Source organism: Loxodonta africana, chromosome 9 (assembly GCF_030014295.1).
Source record: "Loxodonta africana isolate mLoxAfr1 chromosome 9, mLoxAfr1.hap2, whole genome shotgun sequence".
Lineage (NCBI taxonomy): Eukaryota > Metazoa > Chordata > Mammalia > Proboscidea > Elephantidae > Loxodonta > Loxodonta africana.
The window spans coordinates 24,987,130-25,014,349 of NC_087350.1; the positions used below are offsets into that span (position 1 = coordinate 24,987,130).

A 27,220-nucleotide genomic window follows, 5' to 3' on the forward strand; every position below is an offset into this window, starting at 1 on the left:
AGGGTTGCCATGAGTCGGAATCGACTCGACGGCAGTGGGTTTGGTTTTGGTTTTATTCAAAGAGCTAACTCTGGGTTTCATTGATTCTTTCTACTGATGTGGTGGTACCCGCTGACCCATCTCGTCCAGACACTGTTCATGGAGAATCTAGGTCCTACATGCTAGCTGAACTGTTATACGTCAAGTTGGAGAAAAAGATAAGAGGTATCTGGAGCTTTGTATAGAAAGGCTAACTGTGAGCATGAACCTCAAGTCTCTAGAGTTCTCTAGAAGTTTTGGAGCTCTGTCTTCAGATTGCAGGTCTTGGCAGACATGATCTTCATTCAAGACCAGGATTCTGGATCCTTGCTGGTATTTAATTCCACTTCACCCGTGGGCTGGGTGTATGACCCAAAAGTCACTTTATAGCCTGGGCATGAAAAATTTATGGGCTTTTCTACTTGAAAAAGAAGCTAAAATATGTATATGGTATGTATGTCTTGTGTTCTTTGGAAGTATCTTATAAAAATTCTGACTTTGGGAGACTGAGTCACATGGTTGAGAATCCTCCTGTGGGTGTTCATGATCAAAACAGATGATTACCAAGAATGGCTGAGTTAGGAAGCAGGAAACTGTAACTGAAGAGTTCTCAAGGTTCCTTCCAATCTTTTAGTTCTCTGAACTCAAGGCTTTAGTGACATTTTTCCTCCTAGAGCCAAAGCTGTTTGACACAAAGCATGACATTCATTGATTCACCATTTTTTGAGTGTTGGCATTGTGCCAGTCATTATGCTGGGAGCTGCAAATAGAAAATCACTGTTTGGTTAAGCAATGGCAAACTCACACAATATAGCCTGCACAAAATGCTATTCATAACATAAGGAGAGGCCAGGGAGTATTTTCCAAATGGAAGAGACTTGCACATTTATAGGCTTTCATTACTCCACTCATTCATTCAACAAGATGTATTGAGCACCTACCCTGCGCCAGGTGGAAGGGACACACTCCCTATAGTACAAAGTATGTGATAGCCCAGGCTACCATTGTCAAGAACTATTTTTTTCCTATTATCTTGTGGGGAAATCAAGGCTGTAAGTGGGAAGGTATGAAAGGCATGAGCAGGGAAACAGAAAGGGCAGTAAAGAGAGGCAGATAAGAATAGAGGCCAGTTCTCCATATTTCCCTCAAGGCTCTTTGTTGTTTGCAGAATCTTGCTCACAAGAATCCAAAACCAATGAAAAGTTTAAAACTGAATTTCTACACTCTGTGCACTAAGGAGTATTCCAGAATAAAATATCTAGCCAGATTACAAAAGATTGTGGTTAAACACGGTCAGAAAGCAATGCTTTAATGTTAATAAGACCCTTTATACCATGAAGAAGTGCCTGGGCTTACAAAGCCACCCCAAAGAGGACCTAGAAAAACACTGTCTGCCCCACACCTGGACTATCCAGTTGCCTTCCTCTCCTAACCTGTTCAACTTTGGGAGAATACCAGAAGTTCCAAGAGATCCAATCTATGCATGCCTACTCACAGGGTCTCAGTGTGACCAGACAGCCCCAGCAAGCTAAGGTGGGAAGGGCAGTGAGTGTGAATGCAATTAGTTCCTTCAGTACAAGTGTGTCGAATGACTAAGACACTGTTTTCTTCTCCGGGATCTAAAAATCCAGTGGAAGAAGACACATACACAATATGTTGTGTAGTTAGTGCAAATGGTTAATATTCTTAGTTGCTAACAAAAAGGTCAGGGTTTCGAGTCCATCCAGCGGTACCTGGGAAGAAAGACCCAATGATCTACTTCTAAAAAACCAGCCATTAAAAACCTTATGAAGCACAGTTCCACTCTGACACACATGGGGGTGCCATGAGTCAGAGTCAACAGCAACTGGTTTGGTTTTGGTTTAGGTTTTTTTTTTTTTTTGTCCATTAATGGGTCCTACTTTCCCGTCAGTGACTTTCCCTTTCAATTATATCACTTTACAGCTCCACTGGCTTTTTTTAAAAAAATGTTTTTCTAGTTCATGTTACTGAGCCCTGAGTTTCCCATATACCAGAGGAACCATTGGCTCAAGAACATCTGCAAGGAGGAAGTTGGTTTGAGAATACAGGTCTAACTTGTGTAACCAGAGAGGTTTGAAACTAAAAATTGTTTAATTGAGGGTCAAACCCAAAGAGATAAATAGAGTGGGAAGCAAAGGTCTACTTGCAAAGCACATTAGACCCAGCCAGGCGGGACAAAGAGACAAAGGTACTCACAGTGTCAACAAAAGACATTTGTAGAAGTTAGCTAATGTCAGGCTTCCTATTGGACCACATCACCACTTCCTGGTTCCCCTGCAGAGGATGAGGTCTCTAGGTCAGAGAAGAGGGAAGAAACAAGTAGGGAAGGGAGAATTTAGGCAGCACAGGTATCCTGTAATGCTCCCAGGCATGGCTGTTCTGTATGTGACCTAGACCTGGGCCGGAGGTAGCAAGTAGCCTCTTGTTAGGGAAGAAATGGGAAGGTGGAGAGCCTCTGAAAGAAGCCATTTTGGGGCTCTGACAACAGGGCACAGATGGTGAGGCTAAAGCCTTACCCTGAATCATTATGAGAAGGGCAAAACCAAGTTTCTCCAGGTTAAGAGTTGAGGCTTCAGAATCAGACTGCCTGGATCTTCCAGACTCACCACTCACCAGCTGTGGGATCTTAGGCAAGTTAGCTAAATTTCCTGATCCAAAAATAAAGATACTACTACCCTGCCTCATACTAACACTCAACATCATAGGACTATTGAGGAAATACATGTAAAGCGCTGGTCCCTAGCAAATGCTGAAATATCAGCAATTATTAATTACACCATTTAGTTGGGGAAGTTACTCTTGTGTAGGCCAAGCAAAATTTTGAAATCTCTGTGTGAAATTTACTTCCTCCTATAGCAAATACTGGAATCCCCTGACATAAAAATCTATGAAAGAGGACATAGAGATGCTAACATTTGGCTCAGAATCACTGTCACGTCAGCAAAACATAAAACCTCAAGTCCCTTTGGTCCGTGGCTGGACTGGGCAAGAGCTCAGCCTTAATGTCTACATCTCATCAAAGGACTTAAAATTATTTTTCAAATATTTTGTTTCCTTCAGATCCATTTCTGATTTCGTCAAATGCACTATTTTTTCTTTTTGTAAAAATATGTACAACACAACATTTGCCATTTCAGCATAATTGAATGCATTTCTTTTAAAGTTTTATATAAAACCATAACCAACCCCGTTGCTGCTGAGTCAAATCCAACTCATAGTGACCCTGTAGGACAGAGTAGAACTGCCCCACAGGGTTTCCAAGGATTCAAACTGCCAACCTTTTGGTTAGCAGCCATAGCTTTTTATCACTGCTCCAACGGGGCTCCAAAATTTTATATACTGTATATTTATTCCGTGTGTTTATAATTAATTTACATTTATTTAATCAGTACTCTTTGCAAGGAACTGCTTGATAGCACAGGTGACGTTAGAAATCAGCAAAAAATCATTTCTTTTTTTCCAACAGTGAGAAAATTCAAGTGCCTATGACATAATGATGTAGCCCTTTTTGATACCTCACTATCAACTGCCCTGTCGCAATATAGTCCAGTCCAGGCTAAGACTTAGGAGGACATGACTATAACCCTCCAAAATAACACAAGAGTAAGGTAGCTAGGTTGCCCCAGGCTTCATTCTGTAGGTGTCTCAGGCTTTGGCATTAAATGCATCTTGGCATAAGTAGGGCTGGAGGACAACTTTCTGTCGATTTTCATGGGACGTGCCAGGAAGGCCCCAAGTTGTGACACCCACCATATAAACCAAAGATTTCAAAAGTAAAACATGTGCTCCTTTTTCACCTATATGAGACGAAACGGTCAATAATTACTTTAAAACAAAGATGAGAATGTAAGGGGGCAGGGAAACTAGATTAATGGAAACAGAACAACCAGAATGGGGAAATAATGAGGCTGTTCACATATCATGAAGAATGTAACCAATGTCCCTGAACAACTTGTGCAGAAATTGTGGAATGGGAACCTAAACTGCTGTGTAAACGTTCATCGAAAGCGCAATGTTATTTAAATAAATTAGTTAATAATTAAAAACATGATTTTTAATAGCTATGGGGCTATTCAAGAGGTTCTAAGATAAAGTTACAAGGTATCATTAGTGACATCCAACATCTGCGGAAAATATCATATGGTGTATTATCCCCCGACCTTGAACTTAGGATCAAAGAGCATACAGGAAAAAGACTTCCCACCCCTGGCCCTGTGGGCTCAGGGTGAAAGCATTCCTATAAGAAAAAAAAAAAAAAAAACCTATAATCAGTTTGTAGTCTGAATTTTGATCCCTTCAGACAAATGGGGGATTTGCCTAGTAAAAACAACTCAGAGAAGGAAATGAGAATAAGAATCTTAGTTTCCACCAATAGACTCAAGGGGATTATATCTTTGTTTACTTTTTCCCCCCTTGACTGCAGAAAGATGTTTTTCTGTTAAAGCACTTTCTAGTTCCATCTCTGGAATTTCAGAAACAGCCGAGCTCATTCTAATTATTCTGTAGAGTTAGCATTTTGAACTTGGACTAGCCCTTTTCACCACCATAACTAAAGAATCAAGGGTATAATTTATTGTTGCTTGTCTTCTTGCAAACTCCATGAAAACAGAGCCCATATATGCAATCCGCAGCAACCAACATAGTATCTAGCCCATAGTAGATACACAATAAATATTTGTTGGAGGAAGGAATGAGAATCCTAGGACAGAGCCCCCGGGACTGTATGTAACATTATTACATGTATACAGCATATAACACTATATACAGTAAAGAAGTAGCATAGAGAAAGCTAGGGAGTCCCTGGGTGGTTCAAACTAGAATGTGTCTGCAAAATAGAATTGTGCCATCAAAAGTTTGGAAAAACATTGCCAAACTGTTCTCTGATTTACACTGCTAGGTTTTTTTTTTTTTTTTTTTAACCAGCAATGTATTTAAGTGCCTGTTTTCACGTGCCATTTTTTTTTTTTCTCAAAAATATTTTTATTTTGGAGTCCCTGGGTGGTACAAATGGTTATTGCATTCAGCTGCTAACTGAAATGTTGAAGGTTCGAGTCCATCCTTAGAAGAAGAAAGGCCTTTCGAAAATACAGCCATTAAAAACCCTATGGAGCACAGACAGTTCTACTCTGTCACACACAAGGTCACCATGAGTCAGAATCCACTTAACGGTAGCTGTTGTGGGTTTTGTTTTGTTTTGTTTAAAAAAGACTAAGATGGCACAGAAAAGAGAGAAGGAGCAGCCAGTGGGTAGAATAAAACTAGCAAAGTATGACATCACAAAAGTCAGGGATGAGAGTATTTGGAGGAGGAAGTGGCCCACCGTGTACAATGAAGATAGGGTTTCAGGACGGAGAAACGATTGATGACCTCGACAAGAATGTTTTCCATGGAACGACAGGAGTAGAAGCCACACTGGACTGAGTTGTAGAGTGAACAGGAGACGAGAACATGGGACCTGTAAGTGCAGATAACTCTTGAGAAAATTGGTCTTTACTGGCAGGGGAGAGAGAAAGCATGCTTATCTATAAGGTTTTGGCTTCAGGGTAAAAGAAAAATTGATAATATATCTTGATAATAATCAATAATTATTAATCAAGTTAATGATAATATTTATTGCAAAGATTAGAGAAGCAAGGGAGGAAGGGACCAACTAATGGAGTATGGGGCAAGCCCAGAGCACCATGCCTGCCACAGAGTAAGGAGGAAGGCGTAGTCACATTATTGCTCTCAGGAGTAGATCCCACATGGGTGTCTTTAGAACGTCTCTGGTCTTCCGCCTCCCAAATGAATGGTAGAAGTTCTTATGAGTTTCTTCCTTTACACAACAAATCAACCTAAGTCAAAGAAAGGCAAGGAACAGGAAAACAGACCCAGGCTGAAATGATCACAATCACCAACACAAGTATTCCAAAGCTACAATAAGAATGAAGGACAACCCAGGAGGACAAAGGCAATGATGTCTTGAAGACACTGTGTATAATTCTACATTTATATGACTTTCAGCTCACTCCAGGCTCTGGAAATTCTCTAGGTAAAAAGAAACAAAGATATATCTAAGTGCATTTTGGGAAATTTCACTCAGGCCTTTTGGTCTTATCCCCAGATTTGGTTAACCACTTTCAAATTAAAAGCGGACCACACAACCTTACGCACATGGACATACATGCTCACACACTCACTACTGGCATCTGGTTTTGCTTTACACACTGCATCACTTTGGGATGTCTTTTGAGCTCACTGTCACAATGACTGGCCAATGCTTCCTTCTCTCTTTCTTTTCACAACCAAGAAAAATGAACGCTGAGTCAATATCAACAGCTGTATGGTTCATGCTCCAATTTCCCACTTGTCCCCAAATCTCTCACAGCTTTTTAAAAAGCCATTTAGTTTGTCTCTTTTAGTCTGTAACATTCTCAAAAATATTTCTTTGCTTGTTTGTTTGTCATTAGACTGGCATTTTTGAATGGCCTAGTCAGATGACTTATTAGAAAAGCATGTTTTCAGGGTTTGTCTGATTGTTTCCTCACGATTAGTTTCAGGTACAGCATTTGCAGCAAAACATAAGCCATGATGTGTGTTTATAATTGCATCTACATCAGGAATCATGTAACCTCAGTTTGTCTCACTTTGTTGATGCTGTGATGGCTTGGTTAGGGTGGTGACAGCCAGATTGCTTCGTCATAAAGGTACACCTCCCCTTTTTTCATTAGTAAGTCAACCGAGAAGTAGTACTTCAAGGCTATCTGAATATCCAGTTCCCCAACAATTTAGCACCCATTGACTGAATCAATTGTTTTGGGAGCTGCAAAATGAGGATTTTCATTTCTTCAATATTCTTCACCACACAGTTCTCTGAAAAGAAGAGCTTTACCTGTTTTTAACTCTTTCTCTTTTTTGCCTTTGTTTTAAATCTTTAATTCATCTGGAATTTGCATTAGTGTAAGGTACAGGATAAAGATCCAATTTTTTTTTTCTTTTCCCCAGATGGTTCCCCAGTTGTCACAAGCATCCTTGGTTTCAATTTTCTCTCTACTATTTAATATTGCATTTGTGCATTGGGGATAATGGACACTTTGTCTTGCTCTTAACTGTCACTAAGAATTTACCACTTTTAGTTTGAGAGACGTATATTTTAGAATTTTCTTATTAATTACTTAAAATGAAGAAATGATGTGAAGTTTTATCAAATGCCTTTTAGTTCCTTCAGTTAATTGCAGGAATTTATGACCCTTGTTGTGTCATAAATAATTGCACATTTGTAGATTGCAAAAGTAAACAATAAAAGAAAAAAAAAAAAAAAGAAACCTGGCTCTTCCCCAGCAAAAATAAAAGGAGCCTGGGAGTGAGCAATGATTCTAAAACAATCTGAAAAGATTAGGTTCATATGACATGTTGATTTTTCCAAGCTAATTTTTAACAACAAGGGACAACGTGACTGTAAATGCCCCAGATAAAGCCAGCAAGAAGCAAACTAATTTAACAGATAAAAGTCAGAGTGCTGTGTGTGCCACGGGCTGAACCACACAACCCCACAAGGGAGGTACTGTTATTGTTCTCATATAATGGGGTATGAAGCCTCAAGTAATTCAGCCTGAGTTTGAACCCAGGTATGACCATGGAGGAGCCCTGGTGGCACAGCAGTTAAATGCTCATCTGATAACCAAAAGGTTGGCTGTTCGAACACACCAGATGCTCTGCAGGAGAAAGATGTGGCAGTCTGCTTCCGTAAAGATTACAGCCTTGGAAACCCTATGGGGCAGTTCTGCTCTGTTCTTTAGGGTCGCTACGAGTCACTCAACTATGAGTCAGAGTCAACTCGATGGCAGTGAGTTTGGTTTTTGTTTTATCTTGTATTTCGTTGTTTTTGAGAATATATACAGCAAAACGTACACCAATTCAACAATTTCTCCATGTACAATTCAATGACGTTGATCACACAAGCCCTATAACCATTCTCACCGTACTTTTTGGAATTGTTCCTCCCCCATTAACATAAACTCACCACCCCCTAAGCTTCCTATCTAATCTTTTGAGTGTTCTCAGTTTGATCCCATATATATAGTTCTTAAAAGAGCACACTGCTCAAAACAGACCTTAATTAAGCTAAACTATTGTTTGGTTTAAACAAGACTTTAGGGGATATAACTGGTTTAAGGTTTAAAAGCTATCCCAGGACGATAGTTTGGGGGAAACTCAAGCGTTTAGTCACAATGCAATACTGCTTAATACAGATAACACCACTATTCCAAAACACTAGTCCTAAACTCAAGGGATTATGTTGATTCCACTTCCTTTGATCTATTTATATAACATTTTGGAATTTTATTACTATTTGATATAGTTGCTCTAATCTAGTTCCATTTCACATTCAGAAAATGGATATAGAAAAGTTAGATCACTTGAAGAAGCTCAGACAAATCACAGAGCTTGGAGACTCGTTTCTGAAAACGTCATTTAGGCACCTAAGGCTTAGAATATTAGAATGTAAGTGGAACCTTTTTGGAGAAGCACAGGAAGCAATCCCACACCATTTGGTCTCTGCTCTGTTGTATATAGTGTATATCCTGGGACACTGTTGTAGGGATACTGTTTTAGCCAGAGAGGCATTGTGGGTTCAGTGGTAGAATTCTAGCCTTCCATGCAGGAGACCCAGTTCGATTCCCCACCAACGTTCCTTATGCACAGCCATCCATCACCTATCTGTCAGTGGAGGCTTGCATGTTACTATGGGTCTCGCATGATGCTTAACAGGTTTCAGTGGAGCTTCCAGACTAAGACTAGGAAGAAAGGCCTGGCAATCTACTTCTGAAAATTAGCCCATGAAAACTCTATGGATCATGACAGTCCAATCTGAAACCAGTCATGGGGATGGCACGAGAATGGGCAGTGTTTGTTCCATTGTGCATGAGGTCACCATGAGCCAGGGGCCAACTTGAGGACAGCTAGCAACATAATCAGCTCGACGGTCTCTTAGGGATATCTTTTCCACTCATTCAAAAACAATTGCTGAGCACCTCTGTACCTAACACTGTGCTGTGTACACAGTATTCAGCAGAGAACAGGAATGGTGCACCAGTGGGGAAAATTTAGGTTTGCACAGTTTCACACAGTCTCTGGTCCAATGACATCATATTCCCATTTCTGCCCCAGGCACTGGGACTTGGCAACATTTAAGGCATGATTCCTTCTGAGAACCCACCACATTAACTGCACTTAGGAGGATTGCCCTAAAGGTCTACAGAGTTGTGGAAATGGTAGATGGGGGAAAGATGACTGAGGGATATTAATCGATGATTGATAGGTGATTGATGGACAACTGATGGACAACCAATGAATGGTCAGTAATAGATCAACAGAATAAAAATAAAATACGCAACTCTGATCCCCAGTCAGCATCTGTTTTGGCAGTGTAGTATAAAGCCTTCCAGCCAAGCGCATATTGCAAAGGCTTCCGTTTCAACCAAGTGTTAACACGCAGAAGACCTCTCTGTAAAGGGTCAGACTCCAGAACCAGTTCAGATCTTCACAGATCTTCATAGCAGCTCCTCAGGGTCCTGTCAACAGCACATTACATTGCCAGGCAATTCTCATCTTTCACAAACTTATGTGATCTACTTCCCACCAAAGTCTACCGAGTGAAAGCCTGCTCACTGATGTAAGTTTCCATTCTTGCCCTCAGACTAAAAGCCAGTGATGTCTTCTGCGTGAGACCAGTAATACTGTCAGAGCACTGCTTACAAGGGTCTGCCCTTCAAAGGGGGCTCCATCTGGGATCATCAGCCTTCAGTACACCTAGCACTAAACCTAACTAAGCCAAAAAGAAACCAAACCCACTGCCGTGGAGTCAATTCCGACTCATAGCAATCCTACAGGACAGAGGAGAACTGCCCCGTAGAGTTTCCAAGGAGCTCCTGGAAGATTTAAACTGCCGACCTTTTGGTTAACAGCCGTAGCACTTAACCACTACGCCACCAGGGTTTCCAAACCTAACTAGAGAAATTAAAAGTGGCATGCTACAAAGTGCTTAGAAATACGCACAACACTCACAACACCCCTACCCATTCCGTAGAGCAATAGGTTTTGCAATTAGAACACAGTCATTTTCATGTTAGTAGGTGTTAGGTGTACAAAGGTAACTAGCAATCAGGATTGCTGAATAGATGGAAAGAAACTATGGGCTAAAAAGTAATTATGGGCCCTTTATTACAGACTAGTGACTCCAATTTGAAAAGAAGTGGAGAAGCAGGTATCTTCAGCGTTGTTTTCAGGCACCAATCAACGCCCACAACGCTTCCATTATTTCTGTTAGAAAGGCTCAATTGGGAGATATTGCGCTTCCTGAAATGCTGGGGGTAAAATAATCCTGTCAGACAATGCAGAATACATCCATAGGTGCTCTTGCTGCAATTCAAAGAAGTGCGCGCGCGCGCACACACACACACACACACACACACACACCTCTTCTTTGATTAACTTTGAGAAAGCCGACCTGTCCCTGTGTTCCACAAGTCAGTCTCAGATCCTGCCACCAGGTGGCAGGAATAATCAGCTTCTAAAAAGCTGACGTTCACAATGGAACCAGGTAATACCAGTCAGGGTTCAGAAAAACCAAAAAAAAAAAAAACACCAAATAATTGGAACTGCATTTTAAAGAGGCAAGGACTGAAGCTTGGAAAGATGTGGCCTGCCAGCATCACATACGTAATTAGGGGCCTTCACAAGTAGTCCTCCTACCCCTGCAGTGCCCTGCTTTCTACCAACTCATGGTAAATTTTATTTTTAACTTTATATTAAGGAAAATTTCAGCTTCCATAAAAGTAGGAAGACAGTAAAACGAATCCCTGAGTATCCATCAACCAGCTTTAGGAATTAGCAACATTTTTCCATCTTCCCACAGTATGTGTGTATGTGTGATATACATATAAAACAAAGTCCCACACACATCATCATCATTTTACACCAAGCACCCAGGTACCACATTGCTTGGTACTGTATATCACTAACCAAAAAAAAAAAAAAAAAAACCCCAATACCATCGAGTTGATTGCAACTCATAGTAGCGACCTTATAAGACAAAGTAGAACGGCCCCATAGGGTTTCCAAGGAGAGCCTGGTGGGTTCAAACTGCCGGCCTTTTGGTTAGCAGCTAAGCTCTAACCACTATGCGGCCAGTGCAATGTTAAAATCACTATGGTTCATTAAAGACAATCTCACAGATGATAGGGCTAACATGGGCATTTCCTAAAAAGGTATAGGCACATACCTGACACCATTTATCAATTACCTTACTTGGACTTTGTTGTTAGCTGCTGTCAAGTTGGCCCCCAACTCATGGCGACCACACACAGCTGAACAGAACACTGCCTAGTCCTGTGCCATCACCATGATGGGTTGTGAATTGGACCATTGTGATCCATAGGATTTTCATGGGCTGATTTTCTGAAGGGCTCACCAGGCTATTCCTCCTAGTCTGTCTTAGTCTGAAAGCCTGTTCAACATCATAGCAACGCACAAGACTCCACTTACAGGTGTTAGCTTTAGTACCCTGTAAAAAGGCAACTTGGAATGAAATGGGAGAAAGACTAGTACCCAAAAAAGATGAAAGAGAAACGAGCCAAGTGTTTGTCACATCTGGAAACAGCAGCTGGGGGCTGAGGAAACCCCTTCATGAACAAACCTCACTCAGCTCCTTAAAGTAATTCCAAGATGGCATCACAAAAGAAGGCATTTTTCTTCTGCTCTGTTACTGCCAGTTTGCTTTAAATCAAAGAAACGTATTTTAACATGTCATAAAACCAACATCTAAGAACACAATTATCCAGCCTGTGGTTTATTGCATTTTGTTTCATAAGCTGGACTTTATTAGTTGTAAGTCTGTGTGATGTGCTAGAAAGGCATTTGGGACTAAACCAGGGTTTAGTTCCAACCCTGCTTATTAAAAAGTTACATGGCTGATTGTTGTTGTTGTTGGTAGTTGCCAGTCGAGTCAGATCCGACTCACAGCGACATTATGTACAACAGAACAAAGCCATTGCCTGGTCCTGTACTATCCTCACAATTGTTGGTTTTATGCGGCCTAAAAAAACCAATTACCAGTAAGTTGATTCCGACTCATAGCAACTCTTTAGGTGGCCCAGGCGAGGGCAACTGTCCTCAAGCTGGGCCCCACAGGTCTTTTCTATCAGAACAAAACAAAACTCATCTATGTTTCTTCGTGAGCCCAAGAGTCACTGGCTGTTACTTGAGTTAGGTGACTCAGGAACACCTAATCTTTGTTTGTCCCGTCCTTCAAAAGTCTTCTGTGCATCATGCATTTTGAAAGGGTATTTCGTTGCTGTTGTTCTGTTTTGTTTTATTTATTTATTTTTGCTTTCTTTGCTCTGACATTTTATTTTTGCAATCTGTACTTTCTTCTTAGAATGAAGATGGCTTTCTTAAAAACGGAAACACATCAGGAAAGGACTCGCTAAGGAGTAGAGCTGTGCAAAAGGGAGAGCCTGTCAACACCGAACAGGTATGGCTGTACTGCTGAGAGTGAAGCTGTAAACCATGGAAACCTCTGTGCAGCAGGCACCTAAAAGCGGTAGGAACAGAAAGCACGCTCTCAGCCAGCACGCAGAGGAATGGATTAAATGGCAATTAGAGTTTGCAAAGCAAGAGTCGTGAAGAAAACACACATGCCCAAACAAAGAGATTTGGGGTTTATAATACATTTTGTCCTCAAAGTCCCCGATGGGAAGGTTTTCTTTGACACTTCACCGTGACAGGTTCCCAGCTCATTGACAAGCAAAGAGCACTGGCTTACACAAAAGTGTCTGAACTTTAAATGTGCCAGACAAATAAATCAGACAAGGAAGGCTCTAAAATGGGGCTCTAAAACTGTTCCATCACTCCCTAGACTCCCTAGGGCTTGCTCCTTAGTGGCACCTAAGCAAGGCTGATGGGACCCTGTTCCCTGCCTTCCCATCCCCACCCTCACGGTGCCACTTTTACCTCTTTTGTATATTGAAGTTGTGGGTAGGGCTTCATTTGCAGAAAGACTTCTCTGCTAAAAAGTGAGCAAATCACCCAAGTAGCTAATTCTTTAAAAACTTGTTCTGGGGGCCGTTTATTGTTCCTTTCCTTGTGGGAAGTTTGAGTCATTTATTGTGGAGTGCTTTCTCATTATAAAAGAACAACCTGTAGAAAGTTTGGAAAATTAACACATCAAAATTCAAAAAAATAACCAATGACCTGTAATTCCAGAAAAAAGTCAGCTCTGAACATCTTGGAATATAGCCTTCCAATATTTTTATGCAAATATACACCCACATGTATATACCTGTATTGGGAATCATACTATGCATATTATTTGGTAATTGTCTGTTTCAATTAATTTACTATAAAAAGTGTTCATGTCACTAAATATTGTTCAACAAACAAAAAGGAAAACAATAGCAGTGCTGGACATTCCGTAGAGCAAGTAATTCAGGGTAATTTCACTATGAATAAGGAAACAATAATTATGATCATTAAAATCAAGTATTTACCAAGCTATTGGCCAAGCTAGGTGTTAGACAGGGAACAAAAATGAGTAATGCACGTCTCCACCTCTATCTTCAGCAGCTACCGCGTGAGCTCAGCCAGTCTCTCTCCCAATTATCTTCTCACTCACCGGGTTCCTGGGGTCCAGCCCTGAAAATGAAGGTAGCTGAGTCAGCAGGATAATGCTGGTTGGCATGAATGGACTAAATGGCCTTTGAGAATCCTTTCAACTCAAAGACAGGTTAAGGATTTATCGCTATGTTAAGTAAAGAGAATCAAAAGCCACACTGGATCTGCAAGAAAGCAAAAGCTGAGATTTGGCGTTGTACCTCTTAGAGCATGCTCAGAACCACTCCATGTGTGAACTCTTCCTCCCCAGCCTCACGATGTCGGGAAAAATTATTTGAAATGTTACTGCAAAATGGAGGGTGATCAGAGATCCTCTATGCCATCCTGGGAACAGGATGGGTCATGGATACTTGAGAGCTCAGACTACACCTAGAAAGATTGCCCATAAAGATGGTCCACGTATATAGTTCACCTGATTAATTAGATCTACAACTAGCAGAAAAAGAGAAATACTCCCCCCTTAGCCCAACTGATAGAAGGACGGTAGGTCCCATGGGGAGGCTTATAGGGCCTTGAAGGTGCTGAGCTAGTGGTCACATCTGCAGACCAAGGTGTGTGCCGCCAGAAAAAAAAAAAAAAATCAACTGTGATCTCGTCCTTTCAAAACTGGTGCTGGCAGAGCATAAAGGGAGATTTATGTGGCCCCAGCTATTAACTGCATTTACCACTTGCCTGAAAACACAGCTGGAATTGAATGATTACAGTAGGGACAAGAGCAAAAAGCAGAAATATGAGCCTGTTCCCCACCGCCCTCAAAAAAAGGAGAAAATACCAATGAGCTCTTTGGAAGGAAAAAGGGAGACGGGTGTGATCCTGGATTGTTGTGATTATAAGCGGGAAAATGTGTGTGCAATAGATAACAGAAGCAATCTTTCATGATAATTTAAAAGAAATTTTTGAACATTCTTTGCCGGGATTCTGAGCAAAGGAAATCGGGGTCCACTTCTCCCAGAATTTTTTTTTTATTCTGTCTCTGTTTCAATGTTTGATTTCCAGGGGGAAGAGTGTGTCAGCATTGAGCAGGATTCTCCTAAAAACACAGAAGACATGGAAGACAGTGAAGACATGCACCCGAAAGGGTACAATTTTTAACCCAGGGAAATAACCACACCTACCTCCTATTTGGTTTCACCACTTTGCTTTACCTCCACCTACTTTTTAACCTTAATTATAATTTATTAGAGATTTGTGATTTACTGTCACCCCACCAATCTCTCTTCCCAATACCTACCCAACGCCATTTTCAGAAAAATGATTGGTGCTCTGGGCTGATTAATGCAGTAAATTCAAACAGCTGATGTCCTGGGAACCCAATAAACTGAATTTAAATTCACCCAGGACAGTCTTCTAATTAAACGTGTAAATTGCCAACTCACTGGGCCAGTCCATACAAAAGTAGTTCATTCATCTTCTCAATGAATTAATCTTCTCAGTGTTAATCGATAAGCAATTGGTTTCTCAAAACTCAATTCATTTTAAATCCCAACAAATGGATGCTCTTGTAGGATACTGAAGACACTCTGTCTTAGTTACCTAATGCTGCTATAACAAAAAATACCACAAAGGGGTGGCTTTAAAGAACAGAAGTGTATTGTCTCACAGTTTGGGAAACTAGGAGTCCAGATCAGCGTCAGCTCTAGAGAACAGCCCTGCCTTGTAGTAGCTCCAGGTATCTGTTGGCATTTCTTGACTTGTAGAGAAATCTTCACATGGTGTCTGTCTTCTCCCTGTGTCTGTGTGTCTCTCTGTCTATTCTGCTCTTTTTATAAAACACTAACCAGAAGAGATTAAGTTTACAACCCACCCTACTCTGGCACGACCTCATTAATACAACAAAAGAAAAACCCTATTTCCAAACAGGGTCACATTTACAGGTTCAGGGTTTAGGACTTCAACGTATCTGTTTTGGGGGGACACAATTCAATGCATATTATACTTCAAGTCCTTACAGCCCCAGAAGTAGGAATGGCAAGATTATTTTTATTTTTCAGACCAGGAAAATGAAGCTCAGAGAAACAATTTACCCAGGAATAGAGTTAGCTTACAATTTCAGATTCTGATTCCTACTTCAGTATTGCTGGTACCGTACCATAACATTGCAGTATTGGTAGAGTTCCTGTAATCCTATTTAAATTTGATTCAAATTTCCACTCCTCTGAGGAACTTTGTTTGCTCAGAATTAGGTTAAGGCTCTTGTCACATACACATCACCAAGAATATCTACCACCTCAGAAACCTGAGCTCAATTCCATCTTACATGAGTCTCTGAAGGACCCTGGAGGCTGAGAAACCCCTTCGATGGTCAGAGGTACTCAGGTTACACTTAGTGTTAATGGACCCGAAACAACCCCTAGGGGATCGGGAATTGTTCAGCCTAGATAACTAAATGGCCCAAGTGTCTATTTGCAGCTACTTTGTGCAGAGTCAGATTGCTGTAATGGACCACACACATTCGCTGCAATTTAAAAATCTGATAAATCTGACCTAGCAGATGTGCCCTATTAAATGTCTCCCTCCACCCCTGCTACTTTTTAACACTACGTCAGTAACTGAGGGTAATGCAGCATTAGCCTTTCCTAAATTAAGCCATGAAAAACTTCATCTTCTCTACATGTTCATGTCTCCAATATCTTCTTGTATTTCTAATTGTCAACACACACATTCACATACGTACAACGAAAGTTTCATGAAATAATCCTTATCATGACTATGTGTGATACACTCTGATATTTCCTATTCTTTTTTGTTTAATGGTGATTATTATGTGCTGTGTTGACTTCACAACCCACCAATAGGTCCCAACCCACAGTCGCAAAATACTGTCCCTGATTAGCAGTGTGTCCTCCCATTTCATCGATCTATTCATTCCATAAAAGCCCCTTGAGCACCCTTCGTGTCCAAAGTCCTCCTCCCAGTGCTCTAGGGCCCACATACACCTCATCTCCAGGAAGTTATAGCCAGCCATGAGTTCACAGAAAAATACAATCAAAGAAGATAGTCAGAGGAAAGTACAGAGGAATGCTTCTGTCTGAGGAGATCTAAGAAGGCTTCATAAAAGCTAGGGACTGGAGATGAACCGTGAAGTCTGAAGGGTGGCTGAGACTTAGACATGTTGTAGTAATCGCCTAAGAGGAAGGGAAGTGAGGGTATTAACCAGAGGAGAGGAGGTCTCCTAGCTAGGAGTTCAATCCTTTGAAACCCTGGAGATTGGGAAGCATCTAAATGGGACGAGAAGTGGTTGTTATAGAAATGCTGGCTAGTGGCCTGGAAATGGCAAGGGCTAAATGTGCGGGTAGATCCCTTCTACTAGGCCTCACGTGGGAGGCCTGCGTCAGAGGTGCCTCTGAGGAACAAGGCACCTGCAGAGAAGCCAGGGCTCAGTTCAGTTGTGGAGGAGACCAGGAGCATCCCAGGAGAGACAGAGGGCAGTCACTGTGAGCACAGCCCTGTGGGTTCTCCAAACTCCCTGCTGAAGTGGTGGGATACACACATTGCTCACACATGACCTATTGACGCTACTGCAGAGCCCTGGATGGAAACAAGAACACGCCAACAACTCCTTCAGAGAAAGACGTATTACAACCCATTGGTAATCAGCCCTCAAATCCACAAAACCTTACTTTATATTTCAAGTATCCAGTGAAGTCGCTCAGCCTTAAGTTAAAGAAGGTGGTGATCAAGGACAGAGAAGCACCCACTTGCCAGAATTTAACTGAAGCAGGAGGGATGACCAAGCTTGTTGGATCTGTAGTTTTTTTTAATAAAAATTTAATAGCCACTGGTTAAATCTAAAGGAAGCCCTTGGAATCTATCTAGAAACATCTCCTCCTGTAATTTATTTCAGGTTTTGGCTAGTTATCTGTTTCCTCTCTGCTCTATTAACAGAAGCATGTTTTCCGCTCCTCTGTAACCCCTTGGGGCTTGGCACCCTCATTGCGTAAGCATTGATCCAAGCTGTGGTGAAATTGATTCTGAAATGAAATGAATGCTTCCCATTCCTATTGTGTAAGACATACATTTCATGAACTTGTGTGGTTTGTTTGTTTCCCAAAGCCAACCACCGAACCCAGCCTTAGCACGCCGGTTTATTTCATGTTTTTGGTAGTCGCCTCTGTCGACCTTTTTGTTTTTGTGTTGTTTCAGGTATCTGGAAAAGAAATATGATGCAGTTTGTGATATTTGTAGGAAACACAAAACCACCCTTAAGTACATCATCTGGGGCATTTTATTAGCAGGTGAGCTACAAAGGGGATGGGAGGACTAGTGTCTTTTTTTGGGAAGCCCTCAAATATTAGATGGCTTTGGGTGGAAAGATGCCAAATCTCCCCTCCTCCTGGACCTCACTGAATTGTCCAGGGAGGCTGAGGAGTAGTCGGGGAGGCCCTGGGTTTTGGGTCTCAGCATACAATACCTACACAGCACCCTCTCTTACCCTGATCATAAACCAGTAGCCAATTTTTCTGAACTACCTACACTCACGGCTCATATAGAGATTGCTATTGTGATGCGGATTTGAGGAGATGGGTTGACTAATGCAAATCCAGAAAATGAACAATTTTTAAGTGACTGCCTGACATGGAGGGAGCCCTGGTGGTGTGATGGTTGAAGCGCTCAGCTGCTAACCTAAAGGTCAGCGATTCCAACCCACTGGCCACTCTATGGGAGAAAGATGTGGCAGTCTGCTTCCACAAAGATTTATAGCCTTGGAATTGTTTTATTCTGTCCTTTAGGGTCACTATGAGTTGGAATTGACTTGAAAACAGTGGGTTTGGTTTTGGTAGCAGACATGGTGATAATCACAAGGTTAAAAACCTAGTTGCAGGGGGCAATGTAAGCAATTGGTACTTTATGCAATTACAAAAATACAACACAAGGAGGAGCCTAGGGTCATCCAACCCACGCCCCTTGCCTGAAGGTAGGATCAAAACCAGTTGCCATCAAGTCAACTCCAACTCATGCGACCCCATGTGTGTCAGAGTAAAACTGTGCTCCAAAAGGTTTTCAATGGCTGATTTTTCAGAAGTAGGTCACCAGGCCTTTTTGAGGTACCTATGAGTGGACTCGAACCTCCAACCTTTCAGTTAGCAACCAATCACATTAACTGGTTGCACCACCCAGGGACTTCAAAGGCAGGACAGTACCATCTTTTTTTTTTTTTTAATTGTGCTTTAAGTGAAACTTTATAATTCAAGTCAGTTTCTCATACAAAAACTTATACACGCATTGTTACGAGACCCTTGTTGCTCTCCCTGTACTGTGACAAAACACTCCTTCTCTCCACCCTGTATTTCCTGTATCCATTCAACCAGCTCCTAGACAAGAATGTCTCCTGTTTTCACTCCTTCCAAATAAAGGACTCCAGAGTCCATTTTTAAGAAATCTCATGTCTATAAAATGTAAACACTACAAACACTACCACCGACATTTTCCAGGACTGCTAAGCCCCACAGGTCACAAGGCTTTGATGGTGCTCAGACATCCAGAACAGGAAACAGCAGGGGTTGGGAAATTTTTCCAGACTAGTCCAGAGAGTAAATATTTAGGCTTTGTTGACGAAAAGGTTGAAACTATGCAACTCTGCAATTGTGAGCGATGCATGATCAAGTGGGTGCGGCTGTGTTCCAATGCAATTTTATGTACAAAAACAAGTGGCAGGCCAGATTTCACCTGTGGACCAGGGTGTACCAACCCCTGCTCTAGACCAGTGCCTCGTGTGGGTGTATATTGTAATATCTAAAAAGTAAACGATTAGTTGTTTGTTTTGAACATGAACTCCCACAAAGAAACCTTATTGTTCTTCTTATCCCAGAATCTCTTCTTTGAAAACGGCCACCTTGGTAATTGCCCCTACCCCTTTCCCTTAGAGATTTTTTGGCAGTTAGAGACTGTCCTTTGGTGGGTCTATTACCCTACTCAAGTTTAGGCCACATCGGACCTGTGAATCAGGAGAACCAAGTCAGCTTGGCAAGTGGTTGCTTAAATACTTGGCCTTTCTTTGACAGTAGCTCACCTGCTGAGCCTAAAGGCCAGGACGTATGACCAAGCGTCAAGACAAAAGAACTCAGAAGTTCTGTAAGAAAAAAGACGTAGCCCCTGCCTTCCTAGCATTCATAGTGAGAATGTTAGAGGCTTACTTTGAAAACACACACACATACACAAATACAGCATTTACAATCAGAGGTGCTAATATCCCTATCAAGAGCACTCCTGCACTCAATAGTTTCTTGATTTCACCCCTCATTGCTTGAGCCGGATCAGTGGCTGGCAGCTGGGCTCCAGGCTGTGTTGGTGATGCTCACGTCTGGTTTGCTTCCCGGACAGGTTACCTGGCTATGGTGATTGCAGCTTGTGTGCTGAACTTTCGCAGAGCCCTTCCTCTTTTTGTGATCACTGTGGCTGTCATCTTCTTTCTTGTCTGGGATTACTTGATGGCTAAATACGAAGATCGAATTGATGAGCTCCTGTCTCCTGGAAGAAGCCTTCTGAACAGGCATTGGTTCTGGCTAAAGTGGTAAGTACAGCTGGTTCTCTTATTCCAGTGGAGAGGGATCTTGGGTCTTTTCTAACACTGTTCCAAAATTTGTTTTCAACTTGCTTCCCCGTCCATGGGATATTGGAGCTAGAAACAGCCTAGGGAAGATTCTGTTCCAGTGCCTTCATTTTACAAACAGAAAATCAAGGCCTAAGTAAGCCAATGACTCACTCAGGATGTGTTCAATTGCCCCTACAGACTGCCTTAATTTCAAGTGCCACTAGATGATAAAATGTCCCAGAGATATTAATTTAAGAATTTCCTATGTACTACATTAAAGAGAGAGACAGGTACCTATGTATCAAGAAGCAGTTGTTAGGAAATGAGAATAGTGCAAGGGTTTAGTCATAACTGAAGTCCCTGTGTGGTGCAATTAATGCACTCGACTGCTAACCAAAAGGTTGGAGGTTCGAGTCCACCCAGAGGCACCTAGTGACCAACTTCAGAAAATCACACATTGAAAAGCCTATGGAACGTGGTTCAACAGTTGACAAACATGGAGTCACCATGAGTTGGAATCGACTCAAAAACTACTAGTTTTTCCCTCTCCAAAAATCTTTTTTTCCTCTCTGACCCCTTTATATGTTCTTGATCCAGGGGTCCAACTGTCACAGAACAGTTTTGGAGGAGCCATCTACTTCTACATCTACATGTGGGGTGGGGTATCTCTCATTCCTGGTAGCTAAAAAAAAAAAAAAAGGCCCCCATCCTCTTTCTTGTATTTTTTGTAGTTTTTTTTTTTTTTTTTTTTTGACATGCACAAAACCTTTAATGTAATCAGGCCCATTAATCTTTTCCATTTATGATGTATTCCTTTGTTTTCGGGTTACATAGTAACCTGTAATGGAAATATTGACTTTGTGGTAAATGTTCATAACCTGAAATCCATAGAGCAGTTAGAAAGCAGAGCACAACCTGATACAACCCACGTGATTTAAGAGAATTTCCTTATTCTGAGAAAAGGAAAAAAAATCAAGTGGTTGAATATGGGAGACACATTGCTTAACGCCTTGGCTGTTGACCTTCATAGCCACTCCAAGAGAGGATCTATTGCAATTTCTGGAAGCACAACTTCCTGGTGCCAGGCTGTGTTACTCCTGTTAACCGTCTTTATTCATTAAAGCCTGACGACAGTTTTCAAGTTAGCATGACAAATGGCACCAATGCCTCCTTTCCCATTCTCTTAGGGTACTGTGGAGTTCGCTGATCCTGGGGGTGATTTTCTGGCTGATCTTCGACACAGCCAAATTGGGCCGACAGCAGCTGGTATCGTTTGCTGGCCTTGTAATGTTCCTTCTCCTGACATTTCTATTTTCCAAGCACCCAACCAAGGTAAGTGTGAAACTGGTCTTTATTGTTTTTTTTTTTTTTTTCCCCATATAACTTGCTCCAAATAATGATTTTGAGAAAATTTAACTATCATTCAATATTATCCTTACCTTTTATGAGATTTAAAGTGGCTAGGGTGCCTATCTTCCTGAAGTGACATAGTACCATCCATTACTCAAGTGTTTTTCAGTCTCAGTAAATTTCCAGTTACATAACCAGCAAGATGTGTTCCTTCCCAGCCAAGTCCAATTTCTATTCATGTCCCCACCTCCCTTCATCAAACACACGTTCAAAAAAAAAAAAAAAACCATCCATTTTAATCCCGATTTCCCCAGACCAGTAAATAATCTAATATTCTATCATTGAATTCTACAGTTTATTGAATTTCCAATTTGAAATTCAGACTTTTTTACTGCAAACATTTGTCCTTAATATGGTTTAACAACTTCGTTCACACTGAATCCAATTCCCGTCCTTGTTCTCTCAGCCTTAGCCTATTACAAGGGCAAGAATTCTGAGGTGTTGAAGATTTCACATATGCCTGAACAATAACAAAATCTAGATTTATATAGGCTGAAAGATGGGTTGACCCAAGGGAAGAAAAAAAAATTGATGAGAGACCACACTCTCTGGATATGATCCAAATTCTTTGTCTTGTTCAGTTGACCATCTCCATTGTTTTCTGTCCCCGCAATCCCATAGTCCTTTGTAGGCCACGCATCTCAGCACCAACGATGGAAGCAGATTGTTCCTTGCCTCCTCTCTCCCTGGATCCGTCTCAGAGTTAATTGGCTCCTTTCACTGTGAAATGAAAGCCGCTAAAGAGGACTTTTTTTTTTTTTTTAAAGAGGACTGGATTTCATTTAATTCACTTAGAAATTGTCGATTATCAATCCTTGGACACACAGAGAAATCATGCCCTGCCTTTCCATTTTCCAGAAATAATTATATGTGCCTAATATTTACAGGATGACTAGGCGGGCCAGATCCTTCTTCCTTTGATGGCCCTTCTTAGACTACTCTTTATGTCTGTTATTTTATTATGACATAACGGTTACATACTCCCCTGGGGCTGAAGGCTTCAAATTCAGGTTTAAGAGAAGGGGATGCAAGCTTTCGTTTTTTTAGATATTTGTCAAGAGAAGCGTTTTCCCAGTATTGTAATTTGGAATATTATTTGGTCTATAGATTCCTGAATCGGGCAGCACTGTTTCTAACACAACTAGAAAAGTGGTCCCCCAAACAAGACAGACTAACAGTTTGTACGGTGTCATTGTTGTGTGTTGTTGAGCTGATTCTGACTCATAGTGACCCTCTAGGACAGCGTGGAACTGCCCCATAGGGTTTCCTAGATTGTAAACTTTACGGGAGCAGTTCACTCTGTCTTTTCTCCTGCAGAGCAGGATAACATACACATAATAACAAAAAGAAAAAGCAGAGCAAAACTTTTTTTTTTTTTAATACTTTGAATTTACAGCTGGTCCTTAGTTTTACCATCCTACAAAGTAATGAAGGAGCCCTGGTGGCACAGTGGTTAAGCACTTGGCTGTTAACCAAAAGGTCAGCAGTTCAAACCCACCAGCTGCTCCAAAGGAGAAAGATGGAGCAATCTGCTTCTGTAAAGATTAAAAAAAAAAAAAAAATCCAGACCCGGTGCCGTCGGGTCAATTCCGACTCATAGTGACCCTACAGGACAGGGTAGAACTGCCCCATAGAGTTTCCAAGGAGCACCTGGCAGATTCGAACTGCCAACCCTTTGGTTAGCAGCCGTAGCACTTAACCACTACTGTACCAGGGTTTCCTAGAGCCTTGGAAAACCTATGGGGCAGTTCTTCTCTGTCCTACAGGGTCACTACGAGTTGAAAGCGACTTGGTGGCAACAGGGTCTTTTTCGATTATCAGGTCATGAGAAAAGGCAGGGTGTGTAGAATAATTCAAATTTTGAAGGTCCAGCTTAGAATATTTGAGCACATACATAAATTAAAATTGGGTGCAAGCAGAAATGTTTTGTGCAAATCAAGGAAGTCAAATGAGACAGGAATTTTGCATGAGGCCTCTGGAGTGAAGCTGCCCCTGCCCAGCTTTCAGTAAGTCTGGGAAAAGACTGAGCAGATTCTATCATAGGATTCTCTGCTCAGGGCTGCCTTTGCCTTTCCGGAGAAGGTGGGTCACAGACCACATCTGAGAACACTGCAGGCCACACATTTGCTTTCAAGATAATTGTGATCTTCTGAGCATTCGTGCCCAGCTCAGCATTGATTTTCTAATAAGAGCTATCTCTTGATCTTTCTCCATAGGTTTACTGGAGACCTGTCTTTTGGGGAATTGGGTTACAGTTTCTTATTGCACTCTTAATTCTAAGGACAGAACCCGGTTTTGTGGCCTTTGATTGGTTGGGCAAACAAGTTCAGGTAAGTTTGGTTCAAAAGAACACCTTGCTTTTATAATGCTATAATATCTGTGTGTAATCCTCAGCCTGTCAGAAATAGGTTTATTTGTCTCCATTAGTTGGCCCACGTTTTAATTCCACAGCATGAGTTAGACAAATAATTTTGTTTACATAGAATGTGTTAATGTTTGCTTTATTAATATTATTGCTGTCTCTTGCCCATTTGTCCACCACATCTCTCCCCATCCCTATTTTCCCCTTCATCCTGCCCAAGGGTGTCACACTTCGAAGATAGTCCCAAAAGCAGCAAGAGGCTTTCTTTGCATCTAGTGGTAACTAGCGATCCCACGTGCCATCTATGACTTGCCAGAGCAAATCACCACTCTGGGCTCATTCTTTAGCTTCTGGGAGTCAGACTGAATGTCATAAAGCACAGGAAATCTCTCTGCAGGTATACTTCAGTAATAGACCTCCATGCCTTACAAGGAGGTAATGAACTTTCCAAGTCTATCCAAATAATTTGCTGGATTCCTACCTTTCACTGAGCCTCAAGTGTCGTGGGGACAGTTGCCATGACTTCAGTGGTTTCCATGATCTGCTCTCTTTCTTTATTTGACTCAGACTTTCCTGGGGTACACTGACGTTGGCGCTTTGTTTGTCTTTGGTGAGAAGTACACAGACCACTTCTTTGCATTCAAGGTAAGCGTAACCCCTTTTCTATGCAGACCCTGCTTTTTCAGTAGCTTGTCAGTCATTGTAGGTTGTTCAAATAGAACCTACTCATTGCGGTTAAGTTGATTCCGACTCATAGTGGCCCTACAGGACAGAGAAGAACTGCCCCACAGGATTTCGAAGGCAGTAATCTTTATGGATGCAGACAGCCACATCTTTCTCCCAAGGAGCGGCTGGTGGGTTCGAGGCAATGACCTTTTGGAGCAGCCAAGCTCTTAACCACTGCGTCACCAGCGCTCTTAGATAGAACCTAATGGGCTGAAAGCCAGTCATAGGACTCCCTGCCGTGTTATAGGTGCATAATACATATCACTACCCTTTCTCTGTACAATTTCACCTGAAGTCAGGGGACACTCACGTTTTAGTTTGATACTACAGTATTGGAGGAAACATCTAGAGGAGGCCAGAAGCATTCTAATACTTCTAGGGGATGTGTAGCATTGCCTGAGATGCTTAGGAAAAATCACACCATCAGGCCATCTATAAAAAGAGGGTCTCTAGGAGGAAACACTGGCAGTGGGGTAACAGGATCCGGAGCCTCAGGGAGAAGAACATTACGTACCTGGCAACGAAAGGGCACATGGCTGCTGATGGTTTCCATGTTCTGCAGCAGTGAAAGCCCTGAGCCCAGGAAGTCCTTCAGGGTCTTGACAGGTCACCCTGACACCCAGGATCCTCAGGACTGACTGCCTCCCTCCATCCTTGCAGCACTACCTGACAAGGGCCTGAGGTTACTTAGGGGGCAAAGCAAATTATTTTTGTCTGGCTGGGGCCTCTCTACTTAACAGTTTGGGGTGGGAAATCCAGGAATCCTGGTGTGTACTCCTTGTGAGGAGTTATTAGTTAGACAAACAGGACTGATATAGTAGTTTGTGTCTGTGGAAGCGTGATCAGGATGCTACAGAAATGTGGAAAGATTCTGTGTACACAAGCCAGAGACCCAGATCAACACAGCTCACATTGGTGTTGTTGCTAGTTGCCCTACAGTCAGACTCATAAGACCCCATGTGTTGCAGAGTAGAACTTTGCTCCATAGAGTTTTCAAGGCTATGAACTTTCAGAAGCAGATCACCAGACCTGTCTTCCAAGGCATCTCTGGCTCGAACCTCCAGCCTTCAGTTTGTAGCTGAGCCCTTAACCCTTTGCACCACCCAAGGGACTCCACAACTAACATAATCAGGTGGAATGATTAACCTACCAAATACTCAATTAGAAATCACTTGAATGTGTGAATATGATCAGTTTCTGTAACCTTTTTTTTTTTTAAACATTCAAACAGATAATAAAGATATTGGAGAATATTGCATTTATGTTTTAGAGTAATGGCTTGCTTATTTATCCTTAGAAGACACTATTCAGTTAGTTGGGAGACAACTAGATCAGCTGTTCTCAGAAATTGTGGTCCAGGGGCTTCTGGATGTCCGTGAGTTCATTTCATAATAATCCTAAGATGGTATTTAGATTTTTTTTTTAATAGACTTAATTTTCTAGAGCAGTTTTGTGTTTATATAAAAATGCCGTTCAATTGCCTCATATGCAAGCGAAAGCTGGGCAATGAATAAGGAAGACTGAAGAATTGACGCCTTTGAATTACGGTGTTGGTGAAAATTATTGAATGTACCATGGACTGCCAAAAGAATGAACAAACTTGTCTTTGGAGAAGTACAGCCAAAATGCTTCTTAGAAGCAAGGATGGCAAGACTTTCTCTTACATACTTTGGACTTGTTATCAGGAGGAACCTGTCTCTGGAGAAGGACATCACATTTGGTAAAGTAGAGCATCAGTGAAAAAAATGAAGACCCTCAATGAGATGGATTGACACAGTGGCTTCAATGATGGGTTCAAGCAAAGCAATGATTGTGGGGATGGTGCAGAACCAGGCAGTGTTTCTTTCTGTTGTACATAGGGTCGCTATGGATAGGAATCGGTTGGCAGCACCTAACAACAACACTTAACCAAGACTATCTCCAAGCAATAAAAAAATTCTCTGAAAAATAAGAAATAAGTTCCTCCAGTACCTCAAATCAGCAATTGCTTCTTCTGATAGGTAACAAAATCACCTATGTCTAATAATGCAAAGAAATATTTGTATTTATGTATAAAACTAAATAACAATAAAAAAAAAAATGTCACAGAAAGTAGAGCTCGCATGTACCCTCTCCCCAGCACTGTTTCTTCAAACAACTTACATTCATGTGATACATTTGTAACAACTGATGAAACAATACTGATACATGAGTAACTAAAGCCTAGTCCCTTAACTTTCTCACGTTGGTTCTCTTACACGTATATACTGGAGTTTTCCAGAAGCTTCGTGAACCGTGATGATGTCATAACTCTGACAATTAATGAATGCATGATTCTAGATTCTTGTGTTTTAAAAATTTCTCATTTTTAATTTCTGATAGAGTAAATATTGATAGATATAAGCCATACGAACAAGTTTTGTTGGCTTCTCAGTAATCTCTAAGGGTGTAAAAGGAGCCTGAGACACAAAGTTTGAGAACAGCTGCACTAGTGCCTGGGTTGTCTTAGAGATGGTCTT

At 41.5% G+C, this 27,220-nt stretch overlaps 1 protein-coding gene across 2 annotated transcripts in view; it reads left to right on the forward strand.

Annotated features, from left to right (window-relative positions):
• SLC28A3 (solute carrier family 28 member 3) overlaps positions 1 to 27,220 on the forward strand; it is a 58,610-nt gene that overhangs the window by 6,828 nt on the left and 24,562 nt on the right. For both annotated transcript variants that reach the window (XR_002784991.2, XM_003407372.4), the window contains 7 exons: positions 12,458 to 12,553; positions 14,689 to 14,771; positions 17,836 to 17,927; positions 20,014 to 20,203; positions 21,412 to 21,556; positions 23,851 to 23,964; positions 24,564 to 24,641. Coding sequence is in view for 1 of the 2 variants with exons in the window: in XM_003407372.4 (XP_003407420.2) it covers positions 12,458 to 12,553; positions 14,689 to 14,771; positions 17,836 to 17,927; positions 20,014 to 20,203; positions 21,412 to 21,556; positions 23,851 to 23,964; positions 24,564 to 24,641 (798 nt within the window). In the remaining variant the exon portion in view is untranslated. The remainder of the gene's footprint in view (positions 1 to 12,457; positions 12,554 to 14,688; positions 14,772 to 17,835; positions 17,928 to 20,013; positions 20,204 to 21,411; positions 21,557 to 23,850; positions 23,965 to 24,563; positions 24,642 to 27,220) is intronic.